Genomic DNA, 16,234 nt, shown 5'->3' with positions numbered 1-16,234 from the left:
ATCCAAAACACAGCACTAAGACTCATCTACTCATTGAAGAAACATGACCACATTACAGAAGCACATCTCAAATCGCATTGGCTTCCAATCCCAGCAAGAATACAATTTAAATTCTACTGTTTACTATTCAAGACTTTATATGGAGACAGCCCAAACTACCTGAACAACCGCCTCATCAACAACACCTCAACCAGACATAGGAAAACTCACACCCCATTCACCCCCCCCAATCAAGGAGGTTAAACGGAAAAAAACTATATGATGGCCTCCTAGCCACTCAAGCAGCCAAACTAGACAACCAAATCGCCAATCTACTGATGGCATCCCTCGACTACAAGACTTTTAGAAAAGAAATAAAGACAATACTCTTCAAGAAATCCCTGAAAAAAAAGAAATAACACCGCAAGTTTCAAATCCCGCCTCTCACAAAAGCCCCCCCACCTAAACAACTAGCCATGCTCATTTCTTACTCTCCTTGAAAATGACCAGATATCTCTTTGTAATATCTTTTTGTAATACATCCTTGATAATTCTTTTGTAATCCGCCTTGAACCGCAAGGTAATGGCGGAATAGAAATCCCTAATGTAATGGAATTAGCATATCCTTGATTGCTCTTTTTCCATTACAGGCGATTTAAGCCCTCTTTTACTAAAGGTGCGCTAGCCGATTAGCGTGCGATAACGCCAACACGTCCATAGACTAACACGCATGCGTTAGCATTTAGCGCATGCTAATTTGATTAGCGCACCTAAGTAAAAGAGGAGGTTAGTATCATATTGGCACAAACACTGAGGAAAAGATTTGAAGCTGCTGCTTTTAAGGTTTTTCTAATTCTGTTTTTTTATTTTCATTAGAATTTTACTCTGTAATTCATTATTTTTTCGAATTTTTACTTTCCTATTGATGATGCAGTTCTTTTCTTTCTGTTTTGTACTATTGCAAACCGCTATGATGATTTATCGAACAGCAATCTATAAATACCAATAAACATAGACAAGCTTCCAAAATGCCAACAATGCCAACCTGCCAGGACACATGCTGTAAGGCATCAACTTTAATCCATTGTACTCCCTGCCAGTCAGGTTTCAGGATATCCACAATAAATATGCAGGGAAGAGATTTGCATTCAATGGAGGCAGTGTATGCAAATAGATTTCATGCATATTCATTGTGGATATCTTGAAAACCTGATTGGCAAGGGGCAGTGGCGTAGTGAGGGTTAGAGGTGCCCGCGGCGGTGATGCTCCTCCACTGCCCTCATCTCCACCCCCCCCTGCTCCCATCTGCCATGCATGGCACCCCCCCCCTGCTCCTTCCCTCCTCCCCTGTCACCCCGCCCTCCTCTTTCCTTCCCCCATACTTCTGGTTGAAGTTGTTGCTCACAGTGGTCAACAATGTGCTCCTCGCAACCTCTTCAGCTCTCCCTCTGATGTCACTTCCTGTGCATAGTACCCGGGAGAGCCGACAGGGGTCACAAAGTTGTTGACCGCTGCGAATAACAACTTCAACTAGAGGTATAGGAGAAGGGGAGGCGCGCACGTGGAAGGGAAGAATGGGAAGAGGCGTGAGGGTGGAAAAGAGGAGGGGTATTGGTGCCCCCTCCAACATGGAGCCCAGAGCAGACCACCCCCCCCTTACTACGCCACTGGCAAGGAGCTACTCCAGGATCAACTTGGGAAACACTGCTCTAATCCAACTGAAACCTGCCGGGACACACACAGTATTGCAACAACTTTAATCCAACTCCAATCTGGGACAAATAGTAATGAACTAACTCTAATCCAAGTGCAATCTTGTAAGGACTAATACGTTACCCGGGTTAAAAACAAAACAAAACATGGACTTTCATGTGCTACGTAACCTGATGATCATTTTAAATCTCACAGGACTTGCGTGCTAATTTTGAAGCTCTTTGGGCAACTTGCCATGCGTCTTTGAGTCCCACATTCCGGTAAGAAAGTTACTGTCTATCAAATAAGCCGTGTAAGTACTGGGAGTTTTGGCAAGACTAGTTATGAACACAATATATAGAATGCTATTGGTTCTTTATATGGCACATTATCCACCTTCTGAGATTTTAGATCATTCATTTGTCCCTGCTTGTTTTATCACTGTCCCTGTCCTTGCCCCATTCCTGTAAGATCTGCCTTAACTGCAGAAGCCTTGAACACTTATGATTTTGAGGAGTTTGAGGCTTATGCAGATGAGGACAGTGCTTCGGCACTGGTGGAATGAGGCATTATGACATTATAATCTCAGCTCTAGAATGTTGATACTTATGATTTTAAAGTGTTTGAGGCTTGTGTAGATGAGGATGGAACTTAGACATTGGTGGAATGAGGCATTATGACATCACAATCTCAGCTCTAGAATGTTGCTACTTATGATTTTAAAGTGTCTGAGGCTTGTGCAGATGAGGCATTGGTGGAATGAGGCATTATGACATCACAATCTGAGCTCTAGAATGTTGCTACTTATGATTTTAGTGTTTGAGGCTTGTGCAGATGAGGACGGAGCTTAGGCATTGGTGGAATGAGGCATTATGACATCACAATCTGAGCTCTAGAATGTTGCTACTTATGATTTTAAAGTGTCTGAGGCTTGTGCAGATGAGGACGGAGCTTAGGCATTGGTGGAATGAGGCATTATGACATCACAATCTCAGCTCTAGAATGTTGCTACTTATGATTTTAGTGTTTGAGGCTTGTGCAGATGAGGACGGAGCTTAGGCATTGGTGGAATGAGGCATTATGACATCACAATCTGAGCTCTAGAATGTTGCTACTTATGATTTTAAAGTGTCTGAGGCTTATGCAGATGAGGACGGAGCTTAGGCATTGGTGGAATGAGGCATTATGACATCACAATCTCAGCTCTAGAATGTTGCTACTTATGATTTTAAAGTGTTTGATGCTTGCGCAGATGAGGACGGAGCTTGCTTGCAGGAATGGGGCAGGGACAGGCAAAGAACTCGCTGGGATGGGACGGGAAAATGAGCTCCCACGGGGGAAAATTTGTCCCCATGTCATTCTCTACTGCATACTACCATAACACTGTGCACTGCAGCTGCTAAAACCATATATACAATTTTTCCTCTTTGTATTTGGTACCTTTTAAAGTTAGAGGTGTCAGTTTAGACAGGAAATCTTTCCTTCATTCTCTGGAAAAGGGTCGAGGAAGAACTCCATAAACACAGGAGCAGGTGTGCTGTCTGATTTTTTTTTTTTTTATCAGCAATATAAGGACACAAGTGCCAAAATGTTTAAACGAGGCATTCAGCACCACCAACCTCCACTTTGCTCTGTCTCTCCTCGCAGTCATTCTGCTCCTTTTCTAGGCCAGCCAACTTTATCTTCAGGTCTGAAACTTCAGTCATGAGGTCCAGCTTCTGAGTCTCAAGGGATGTTCGGCTTAGCAACTCCTGTAGGAAATGACTGAATTTAACTTGGCAAAGTAAAACAAAAGAGTATGAACCATACCATAACTGATGAAGGGTCAGTGTGACATGAACCTTCTTAACTCCTACACCAGTGGTCTCAAACTCATGGCCCGGAGGCCACATGCGGCCCGCCAGGTCCTATTTTGAGGCCCTCGGTATGTTTATCATAATCACAAAAGTAAAATAAAACAGTTTCTTGATAATATGTCTATTTAGCTATAAATGACAATATTATTATTAAGACTTAGCCAAAAGGAAAGATTTATAAACTATAAAGAGTTTTTACCTCATGCAAAATTGTCATTTCTTTAATAAGACATTTACTATTTTTTCTGCGGCCCTCCCAAGTACCTACAAATCCAAAATGTGGCCCCGTAAAGGGTTTGAGTTTGAGACCACTGTCCTACACTGATGCCTCACTCTATTCAAATTCAGCCTAAACAGTCGCCATCATCACCCTTGTGCTAACTTTAACCATAGTTCCATAAATAAGCCATCCATTAGCCATGTGCACTGTACAGTATACAATGGGAAAGGTATGCAATGCATTTAAATAAAGAAGTGAGGGTATTTAAAATATTTACAGCCCATGCGTCTGAAATCGATGCAGCTTATAAGAAAACATGCATAAGTAAAAATAACAATATAGCAAACCACAAAGACATGCTACTTTCCACCACCATTGTAACCCCATATTATACTCCAGGGCTACTCAAATGGGTCCACAAGCCAGCTGGGTTTTCAGGATACCCCTAATGAATATGCATGAGAGAGATTTGCATGCCTGTCATCTCTGTTATATGCAAATCTCTCTCATGTATATTCAATACATATAATATAACCTGTCTAGTTATATGTATTAAATACTTTTTGAGATAGGTAATTTGGTTAATTGTACCCTGCTTTGTAGTGTACACTTCTCCCTCCGCATTCGCTGCAATAGGGGATTAACAGAACCGCAAATACAGAAAAACCGCAAATAACTTTTTTCATATGTTATTCGCTGTTTTCTATTAAAAGCCATCGTGAATATAGTGAAACCGCAAATAACATGGTGGGAGACCTTGCCTGTTCCTGAAGGAGAGACAACACACGGTAAAGAAAGTGCCGGGAATCGGCAATTTTCTCTGTAAACGCTTGGAATCAGCGATTTCTCTACGCAAGCTGATGTCATTTGGGGGGGAGGAACCAGGAAGCTAAAAAAACCGTGAATAATCAAAACCGCGAAAACTGAAACCGCAAATACGGAGGGAGAAGTGTATGTATATTCAATAGAGATATTCTGAAAGCTCCTAACTCCCCAACCCTATACGTCATGACTGTCTGTCCAAGTTAGATTGTAAGCTCTTCCGAGCAGGGACCATCTATAAATGTCAGAATGTACAGCGCTGCGTACGCCTTTCAGCACTATAAGTGATAAGTAGTAGCAGTAGAACTCAACTGGCCTATCAACTCATTTGAGTAGCTCTGCTATACATTGACCCTCGTAAAGCCTCATTGTGTCCTATGGATTATCATCCCCCTTCTGGCGCAACACCAGGCACAGGCCACAACACCGCTATTCTATCATGTCAGATGGTTTGGAGCATCTCATTGCATACGAAGGGGTTTCATCAGTCGTAAGGCGGAAGTCATTATGCCATTGTATAGATCCATGGTGAGGCCCCACCTGGAATACTGTGTGCAATTCTGGAGGCCGCATTATCGCAAGGATGTGCTGAGACTGGAGTCGGTGCAAAGAATGGCCACCCGGATGGTCTCGGGACTCAAGGATCTACCATACGAAAAACGGCTTGACAAATTACAGCTATACTCGCTCGAGGAGCGCAGAGAGAGGGGGGACATGATCGAGACGTTCAAGTATCTTACGGGCCGCATCAAGGCGGAGGAAGATATCTTCTTTTTCAAGGGTCCCACGACAACAAGAGGGCATCCGTTGAAAATCAGGGGCGGGAAACTACGAGGTGACACCAGGAAATTCTTTTTCACTGAAAGAGTGGTTGATCGCTGGAATAGTCTTCCACTACAGGTGATTGAGGCCAGCAGCGTGCCTGATTTTAAGGCCAAATGGGATCGGCACATGGGATCTATTCACAGGGCAAAGGTAGGGGAGGGACATTAGGGTGGGCAGACTAGATGGGCCGTCTATTTCTATGTTTCTATGTTTCTAAATAAGAATTTTTAAAAAGTCATTTTAGAGCATGAGACTCTAACCTGCCCAATTGTGCTATGCTATGCGCTGGGTTGGATCCTTCCAACGTCACAGTATAGAAATTCTCCCCAACATTCTAAAATCTACAATGCGACCAATATTCGAAACCATTAATGCGGCCAGCAGTGGATAACAACTGCATAACTTTTTTTCCCCCCAATTTGAAGGGTCTTAGAAGACATCGAAGCTCCAATTCTATAAAATCCGCCTAAAATTTAGGCACCCGTTATAGAATCATGCTTAGTGTCGCCAAAGCGTGCATAGGTGGGGCTCAGTGTCCTAATATTAAGGCACCCCAATTTATGCTACAGTTTTATTTGCCTAAAAGGTTAGGCGTCGATATTGGGGCCTAATTCACAAAGAGGCGCCTCACTATAAAACACGCCCACGATCCGCCCCCCTAACCACATCAACTTTTAGTGTAGTCGCTTTGGGCTAGACGCCTACTTTTTACAGAATCAAGTTTCTTTGAGTTAGGTGCCTAGCTTTCAACTAAGCCCAATTGAAGCCAGTTGTGAGGTGGCGAGTGCCGATATCGGCACAAATTAAGCCTATCGATCAATTGAGTTAGGCAGACTTTACAGAATCAGGACCTGAGGGGGGCAATCCTGTATTTATTTATGTATTGAATTTTCTAAGCTATTCTCCCAGGGGAGCTCAGAAACAGGTACTCAAGCGTAATCCCCTGCCTGTCCCGGTGGGCTCACAATCTGTCTAATGTGGTGTCAGGTCAAAAGCGCGCCGGGACAAAGGCGTGCGCAGACAATTGAGCGCAGCGCGGAGATGTGTGCCGCAGAAAATTACTGTTTTTAGGGCTCTGATGGGGGGGCGTGGGGGGAACCCCCCCCACTTTACTTAATAGACATCGCGCCACGTTGTGGGGGCGTTGTGGGGGGGGTGTGGGGTTGTAACCCCCCACATTTTACTGAAAACTTCACTTTTTCCCTGTTTTTAGGGAAAAAGTTCCGTTTACAGTAAAATGTGGAGGGTTACAACCCCCCAAACCCCCCATAACGCCGGCGCGATGTCTATTAAGTAAACTTGGGGGGTTCCCCAACAAAACCCCCCGTCGGAGCCCCTAAAAACTGTAATTTAGAGCGGCGCGCGCTGCGCTCAATTGTCGGCGCGCGCTTTTGTCTTTCGCGCCGTTGTCTATGAACCGTCTAATGTAGCTGAGGCAATGGGGGAGCAGTTGACTTGCCTAGAGGCACAAGGAGCAGCATGGGCCATCACCCACAACCTTAGGGTACCAAGGCTGCAGCTCCAACCATGGTGCTATATTCTCAGACATAGTATGGTTAAAAAAAAAAGCATGGTAAAACATTATATGATAAAATATGATATGGCGAGACATAGCGTGGTGAGTATAGTTTGGTAAACATGGTAAAGCATGGTTAGTATAGAATGATATGATGGCAAAAGGGTAAAGCAAGCGTGCATGATGAAACACAGCACGGAAGACATGGAGTGGCAAACATGGCATGAGAGATAGAAGCATGGCAGACACTATGGTAAATACGGCATATAGGAGGACAGTGGTGAACAGTATGACATAGAATGGTAGAACATTGGGTTCATAGACAAAACCGCCGAAGACAAAGGTGCGTGCCGACCACTGAGCGCAAGACCGAAGCGCGCGCCGAAGAAAAAGATTGTTTTTAGGGGCTCCGACGGGGGGTTTTGTTGGGGAACCCCCCCCCCACTTTACTTAATACAGATCGCGGCGGCGTTGTGGGGGTTTGGGGGGTTGTAACCGCCTTCATTATACTGGAAACTTAACTGTTTCCCTGTTTTTTAGGGAAAAAGTGAAGTTTTCAGTAAAATGTGGGGGGTTACAACCCCCCAAACCCCCCACAACGCCCCCACAACGCGGCGCGATCTGTATAAAGTAAAGTGGGGGGGTTCCCCCACACACACACACCCCCGTCCGAGCCCTTTAAAACAGTCATTTTCTTTGGGGCGCACCTCCACGTTGCGCTCAGTTTGTCCCGGCGCGCTTTTGACCTGACACCGAACATTGTCTGACGGAACATGGTATGTCAGACATAGGATGGAGCTCATCGGCTTTAGAGACTCAAGATAGTGGAGCGATCGGGGCCATTTGTGAGAGGGTCGGGGGGGATTTGGATTGACGCATTCTCATAGAGGATCAGGGGAAGAGGCGAGTTTGTACAGCCTTCCTGAAGTTCAGTAGGGCCTCCTAATGATCTTATGCTGGTAGGTAGTTGGTTCCAGAGGCGTGGTAGGTAATGTAAGATCTTTTGCGGGCACTCACATGGAGGAGGGCGTGTCCCAAGGGTGCGTGTAGTCGCTTTTCTTCTTGCGAGCGAAGCAGTCAATTCAGGGCGTAGAGTGGAGTTTGGAGGCCATATAGGCCAGTACTATGTTGTGGTCAAGCGCCTGAAAACCTGTTAGAATTATTTACTTTATTCAAACCAAACCATCCACTACATAATACTGCTTTATTTGTTCCTTCCCTCCCCCCCCCCCCCAGTTCAAGGTTGCGTGTATAAGAAGTTCCAGCAACGTCTATTAGCATTTCAGGCATCTAACTGGGATAAGGAGTTACGTCTTGTTTTTATATACATTACAGAAAATGACTGAAATCATTCTTGTTTGTAAAATTTTTAGAGCGTGGAACTGATTGATGTCCACTTTGTAGTTCACTGGGAACGTCCAGTTTTCTATTTTTGTGAACCGCATCGATCCGCGAGGTTTTGCGGTCTAGAAATGGAACGGAAGAGTTTGTAGGCCATCACTAGGCCTTTGGATTGGGCGCCTCCATTTAATCCATGTACAGGTGCCTAACTTTTCAGACCCCACTTGAACTCCACACTCAGAAATGGGCTCCTCAAAATGAAAGTACAAGCTGGCATGCACAGTTTATACACGTGTAAGCTTATCTTTATGAAAGGTAAACAGTGTTGTAACTAATGCATTATAACTAAAGCTTATAATATGCTGAATTAACTAGGGATGTATTAAAATAAAACAAACTGCAGACCATTCCTGTCTATAAAGCATGACTTTATGTGCAGAAAAGACTTTGAAAAATATCCTAAAACATTGACTGGTATCCTAAAACAATGTCATTGAATACTCCTGAGAATATTATCTTTCTGGTAAAAAATCAGTTTTCACTAAGCACGTGCCATCCAGAATTCGGCTGCACGACTCATGCTCCAGGAGAGCCGCTATGCTTTACGTTGCCCCTCTCCTAGAATCACTTCATTGGCTTCCCATCCATTTCCGAATATTGACCTACAAATGTACTCACTCAGCTGCCCCCCACTATCTCTCTTCTCTTATCTCCTCCTGTGACCCCCCCCCCCCTCCCACCATCACACCCCATAAGCTCCGCTCAGCTGGTAAGTCCCTCCTATCTGTGCCCTTCTCTTCAACTAAAACAAAAACTCTGTGGAGATGGTGATGTTCAAGATGCAGGCTTTATTTAAGAATGTACAATTTGATAATCCACATTAAATATATCTAGGACCCAAACCATTGGGAGCTATGGATCCAACACGGTCCGTGTTGCGACAAGGCTGTCTTCCTCAGGGATCCCTATGAGAACACGTAACTCTGCACGGAGGAGGATTCCTCAAAAGCGGGAACTCCAGACTCCGTCCCTTCTGCCTTACTGCGCCGTATGCTTGGAAGAAGCTGCCCGATTCCCTAAGGCGGGTTCCGTCTCTGGCAGGGTTCAAGGCCCAGTTAAAAGCCCACCTCTCTGAGAGTGCTTTCGACTCGAAACTCCTCTCACCTTGGGTTCTGCATCCCCAACCCTATATGTCATGTCTTGTCTGTCCAAGTTAGATTGTAAGCTCTTCTGAGCAGGGACTGTCTATAAATGTCAAAATGTACAGCGCTGTATACGCTTTTCAGCGCTATATAAGTGATAAGTAGTAGTCGTCATTTCCCTTTAGCAGGCAAAAAACATTAGGAACATTCTTTAGCCCTGCCTGTCATGTATACTCTATACAGCATGAATCTATGTAAAAAGTGATATTAATCTTTATTAAGTTACAGTCTAGATGGAATTCTAAGGGGGAAATCCTTCTCTTACATGTTAAATTAAATCTTAAGACTTTAGTGTAGATAAGTGCACAGAAATATAGCATTTATGCAAAGACTGGACAGTGCATAGATTTTCACATATTTTAATCGTTTCAAATATCATATGAAAATATGAAAAATTAAAGCACGGTACTCTCCTTTTAAAAACAGATAAGACCATCAGGCTTATTTTCAATGGACTTATGAGAAAGACACACAAAATTACCATAGAAATCTATAGTACTTTGTGTGTCTAAGTGCTTTGAAAATGAGCCTCTATATCAGAATATTCAAAAGTTCTTTCTACGCATAGAGCTCATGAGAACGTGTGTAAAATAAAAATGATACTAGAAAGTAGAAAATTATCCAGTCAAATAACTTTCAGCTGTAACAAACACCATATTTTACGATTCAGGTGAACACAAATAACAGGTATTCAGCTTTAACATAACAAATAATAAAAGAAGGATTTAGCACAGCAGAGCCCCAAATTTTTCATATCTGAATTTAAAGCACTATTCAGCCAAATACGAAGAACGTATTCAGGGCCAAATCGAACTAAAATACAAAATTTCAGTGCAACCCTAGCTTCTAATGTGACTTTGAAGCTTGAAAGATAGAAAAAAAAAAACAACAACCCCTACCTGGTCAGCAAAATGTAGCAAAGACATGGCAGTGACAAAACGCAGATTGCTGCTGTCAGCCGCAGCAGACACAAGACTATTCTCCTGACTCCAGACACAACTGATAGAGCTTACTGAATTCACTCTCTTCAGGAAATGATGAAAAAACAATAGCAGACAATGAATTACAGCCTTCAAAAGGCACAGTTTGCTCTGATTACATAGCCAAGTAAATGGAAAGTCTAAAAGGCTGGCCAGTTTGTACGGGGACTGCAACGCAGAGTCTTGAATTTAATTAAAGGACAGATCACTGCTAATGCTTAGAATGAACGAATGCTTAGAATGAACGCCTGGCTGAAAAGCAAACGGTAAGAAACAGCAGCTGATCCACACATTCTAAAGGCCGAACAGAACCATTCGTTTTCAGCTTTGCTAAAGTGCCAGCATTTGTTTTGGTTTTGCATTTTTGTGGCTCATACAGTTATAGATTTAAGTTACCAAAAAAAAAAAATCACATTTCTTGCAAGCAAGAAAGCACATAATAAGGAATCCACCCTTAATTATATTGTCCAGCTGTGACATACAGTATGTTGAGCCCAGAGTCCTTAAAGGCACCCCATTGCCCTCAAACCTTGCGAGCATTCTCTATTTGCTGTCATCGACTGCCCGCGGATTCTATCAAGCCATGGGCTGAGATTTCCAGCTGAGGGCATTCACACGGGGGTCAACACTCCCTAACGGGTGGGAGAGAAACTCATGCCACAAGGCCCAATAATTCTTCTTCCGGGTTCTCTGATCCCGGCGCCCTCACCCTCAATTCCCATCCCGCCATCTCTCTCATAGAGCCCACCCAGGCCTGCGGGACAGGCGAGCACTCATCCATCCATACGCGTAGGATATGACGCTTAACCAACAGGAGAAACTGGCATTGGTCCGGTGACAGGCCCTGAACAGACAGGTCCCCCCTCATAACCCAGCACTAAGATTTTGTAGGACCATTGAAAGGACCGTCGCACCACGCCCTGTCTAATATACTATTCCAATAAGGACTCAGCTCCGCGCGGTCGACCAACATATTTAACAGGGAACCTTTCACATGTTTACATCGGACACACTCAAGTTTCAAGTTTCAAGTTTATTAGTGTTTTTGATTAATCGCTTAAACATACTTCAAAGCGATGAACATAAATAATAAACATTAAAATTACAGTATTAAGGAGTAAAACAATACTTAACATAAATTTAAAATCAAACAGGACTATTAACAAACTTTACAGACAAGAAAAAGGGAATTGAACTACAAAATATTAAAAATAGAATAGTCAGGGAAAAAACACAAGGTAGGGGATGTAAAATTCCATAATCAAAATCAACTCAATAACTAAATCCAAGATGGGAAACTATCAATCAAAAGCATCTTTAAAAAGAAATGTTTTTAAACTAGTCTTGAATTTATCAAGGTTGTGTTCTTCTCTCAAATAAATAGGAAGAGAGTTCCAGACTTGTGGGGCCGTAACAGAAAAAATAAGTTGTCGTCTAGTATTGATGATCTTGAGAGAAGGAATAGTCAATAGATGTTGTTCGTTTGACCGTAATATTCTATTCGAGGAGTAAGGAATTAATAATTTGAAAATAAACGCAGGAGTTTTATAAAGTAAGGATTTGAAAGTAAGTAAGCATAATTTATAAGTTATTCTATGAGATACCGGAAGCCACTCCTCAGACTCCCACAGACCCGCCCGAACCTGGAGGGCAGTTCGATATTTATGGTGGCCATTTCAAGTCTATACGATGAAAGAAACATGGGAAACCTACTTTTCTTTGTAGAACACTAGTGCAAACAGTTGAAAACGCATTTACACCAGCCCTATAGTTGGTATAAATGCCCACACCCGTGCGGTAGAAAGCATGTACTTTATAATATTCAATAAATTACGTACGTACCCTGTTGTCCGATCCTAGCTCCATTCACATGCTCATCAGGAAAATACACACCGTTAAATTGTGTTGTGTACTTTTCCGCTAGTGTGTGGCATAGCGGTTAAAGCACCTTGGGGTTGTGGATTCAAACCCAAGCTGCTCCTTGTGACCCTGGGCAAGTCGCTTAATCCCTTCATTGCCCCAAGTACATTAGACTGATTGTGAACCCACCAGGACAGACAAGGAAAAATGCTTGAGTACCTGAATAAATTCATGTAAACCGTTCTGAGCTCCCCTGGGAGAACGATATAGAAAACTGAATCAATAAACAGTGTGACAAGTTTCAGCCTCTGATAACTAGAGCAGGTATTGTGACATCATAATGCCTCATTCCACCAATAAGAGCCAACCTCATCGGTGATGTCACAATGGCTTCATTGTCCTCCACTTGGCTCACTTTTGCTACATTTTGGTTTCTAGGGTGGTGCAGTGATTAGAGCTACAGCCTCAGCACCCTGAGGTTGTGGGTTCAAACCCACGCTGCTCCCTGTGACCCTGAGCAAGTCACTTAATGTCCCCCCATTGCCCTGGGTACATTAGATAGATTGTGAGCCCACCAGGACAGACAGGGAAAAATTCATGTAAACTGTTCTGAACTTTCCTGGGAGAACGATATAGAAAACTGAATGAATAAATAAATAGTTGGAATTCAATAAGAGGTCACTTATGCCCGTTAAATACTAGAATACTACCATTGACGCCTTCATATCACCAACAATTAGGTGGCTTCTTATACACTTGCCCTCAAAAGTCTCCATGAAATGGAAAAAGCAGTTGGCTTTCACCTTTCCTGCTTTTCAGTAATTTCCATCATATCTATTTATCTATCAATTTTATATCCCATATCATTCCAATCTATCTACATGGGTTACAGCAATGTTTCTAAAATAATGGTCTTCGCTTTCTGATTTATTTACCAAGACCAGTATGGGCTGTGGACCTAGAAGACAAGTTAAGAGAATGACATGGCGATAAATTTGTCCACGTCCCCGCAGGAACTCAATTTCTCCGTCCCGTCCCCATGCGTTTTCTCGCTGTCACACTCCCATTCCTATAAGCTCTGCCTTAACCGCACAAGCCTCAAACACTTATGGTTTTAAAGGGTTTGAGGCTTGTGCAGATGAGGACGGAGCTCAGGCATTGGTGGAATGAGGCATTATGACATCACAATCTGAGCTCTAGAATGTTGCTACTTATGATTTTAAAGGGTTTGAGGCTTGTGCAGATGAGGACGGAGCTTAGGCATTGGTGGAATGAGGCATTATGACATCACAAACTGAACTCTAGAATGTTACTACTTATGATTTTAAAGTGTTTGAGGCATTGGTGGAATGAGGCATTATGACATCACAATTTCAGCTCTAGAATGTTGCTACTTATGATTTTAAAGGGTTTGAGGCTTGTGCAGATGAGGACGGAGCTTAGGCATTGGTGGAATGAGGCATTATGACATCACAATCTGAGCTCTAGAATGTTGCAACTTAGGATTTTAAAGTGTTTGGGGCTTGTGCAGATGAGGACAGAGCTTGCAGGAATGGAGCAGGGACAGGAAAAGAACTCGCCAGGACGGGAAAATGCGTTCTGGCAGGGACGGGGAAAAATTTGTCCCTGTGTCATTCTCTAAGGTGAGTATCCATATTCTCTCCCACCCTCAAAGAAAACATTGCAAGTGCCAGCAGCTGTCTGCATGGTTGGTTGGTAAACCACAAACCCGAGGCCTAGGGCTGAACGTGCAAAATGAGCAACTTGCTTTGGGGGTTTAATATTTTCAACATTTGGAGTTTGTAGGACTTGAGTAGAGAGGCTGAGTTACTATCTTTCAACAAAAATCCCTTTTAAGGGTTGCCAGGAGGTTTAGAAGGTTTAATAGCCTCTAGCACTTTCTGTTTGTGATTAAAGACCTTTTGAGAGCTGCCAGCATAGGAGCTGGACTTTTCAACAACATCTTGCATGCATGCCTTTTCCACAGTGATTTGCTTCCTGATTTCAGTTACGATTTCTCTATTTCTTATGTATACATATGTTTTTATTTAATCTTTTTTTGTTTGTTTCTGTTATTAGAGACTATAATAGAAATAGTCCTAAACATCTATGTTTAGTATTAAAATGTATTTGGAAATAACATTCAAAAAATAAAATGACTGGGTGTGAGAAAGAGAGTAGAAATTAAACAGTAATGTTCAGCCACAGTCACGTAAATAATAAGACTCTACAACTGAAAGTCAGATCTCAGAAGGTTATGGTTTACTTTCAGTTTCTCTGCTATGCTGCTTTATCTTATAAATTAAATGGTATTAGGAAACCACAAGCATCACTCAAGCCTCTAGTTAACAGCATTGTATAACAAATTGTCATATGGTGTCAATAAGAGAGATTTAATGGAGGAAAGGGTCATCAGCAACTCGGCAGAGGAATGGCCCAGGCCACAAAGAAGCCTGTCTAGATTACTGCCGACGCTGCCGGTTTGTTATAAGGTATTTATTTCTGACTCGCAGTTCCGATGCGAGGAAGAGATGGGTCGGGGGGGGGGAAGCGCTACTGCTGCTGCCACCGGCGACTAGGGCTTATTTTGGGGGGAAAGATGGGTTGGGGGGGAAGAGCACTGCTGCTGCTGCCGGCGACTAGGGCTTATTTTGGGGGGAGAGATGGGTTGGGGGGAAGAGCACTGCTGCTGCTGCCGGCGACTAGGGCTTATTTTGGGGGGGAGAGATGGGTTAGGGGGAAAGAGCACTGCTGCTGCTGCCGGCGACTAGGGCTTATTTTGGGGGGAGAGATGGGTTGGGGGGGGAAGAGCACTGCTGCTGCTGCCGGCGACTAGGGCTTATTTTCGGGGAAACGTGATATTAGTCTTCAATGCTGTAGCTGTTCAGTTTATTATCTCATTTCAGGCAGCCTAAACATCATAACTGTACGAGAGTTATACTGATCTAACTGTGCTAGCAACCCTACTGAATGTCCGCGTCAATCTGTCCATTGTAACTTCCTGGATAACTGACCCAACCTCTTGTAATGTAATCCAACCTTGAACGGAATAGCTAAAGGTGCAATAGAAAACCTGATTAACATAGCATTTTAATTTTGGCCCACTCAAGGGCAGAAGAAAACCACAGGGCTAGCGAAATGAGGAAACCCAAATCCAGCTGACAAACTGGAATTCTCCTGTCAGTGGTTAACTGAGAAGTTAGACCCAAAGGAATTCTTTGCACCAACACAAACTTAAATGGTAGTTCTCTCCAAGACTATAAATAGGTTTGGGTTGTTTTTGGCTTGGATTAGTTTCATTTGGATACACTATATTTTTTTTTTTTATGAAAAAAAAAAAAAAGATCTACCCTTCCCCTACTTCCTCAATGCAGAAAAGGAGAAGAAAAAAAAAAATAGTAAACCAAATTACCATAGATGAAAGAGTCTTTAAAAAGTGCACAAAACCAGATGGATGTACAATTGTAGTGTCAAGGCCTGTAAAGATGTAAGAATAGCAATACAAATTAACTGGGGGTGGGGAATAATTTTAAATATAACATGTACAGTAGGAGACTGTTTTTTTGATTCCCACTGGGGCTCCTTGTGACCCAGGGCCAGTCACTTAACCCTCCACCGCCCAGGTACAAAATCTCATATTGTGAGCCCACTAGGGTCAGCGGCATACAAAAAAATGTAAGCCACAGAAAGGCAGTACAAGATCCTTTGAAGAACTAAGGCCAGTACTGGGCAGACTTGCAAGGTCTTGCGTTCCGTATATGGCCATTCAGTTGAGGATGGGCTGGAGTGAGCTTTGACAGACACTTCACTTAAGCACAGTACCGGGCAGAGCTCTGGCTTTCTGGCCCAGAAATATCTAGGGAAAGGGGCAATTGAAATTAAATCAGTAATTTAAAGAGAGGGTACGATTGGGCAGACTGGATGGACCATTCATGTCTTTT

The 16,234-nt window shown here is 43.1% G+C and overlaps 1 protein-coding gene across 16 annotated transcripts in view; it reads right to left on the bottom strand.

Annotated features, from left to right (window-relative positions):
* Positions 1-16,234, bottom strand: part of PPFIBP2 (PPFIA binding protein 2) — a 201,343-nt gene that overhangs the window by 99,516 nt on the left and 85,593 nt on the right. For all 16 annotated transcript variants that reach the window (XR_004537596.1, XR_004537597.1, XM_033928355.1 and 13 more), the window contains one exon: positions 3,291-3,422. Coding sequence is in view for 14 of the 16 variants with exons in the window: in XM_033928355.1 (XP_033784246.1) it covers positions 3,291-3,422 (132 nt within the window). In the remaining 2 variants the exon portion in view is untranslated. The remainder of the gene's footprint in view (positions 1-3,290; positions 3,423-16,234) is intronic.

The sequence above is a fragment of the Geotrypetes seraphini genome, chromosome 19, assembly GCF_902459505.1.
Source record: "Geotrypetes seraphini chromosome 19, aGeoSer1.1, whole genome shotgun sequence".
NCBI lineage: Eukaryota > Metazoa > Chordata > Amphibia > Gymnophiona > Dermophiidae > Geotrypetes > Geotrypetes seraphini.
Note: the sequence above shows the minus strand (reverse complement) of the source record. Positions and strands in the feature narration are given on the sequence as shown.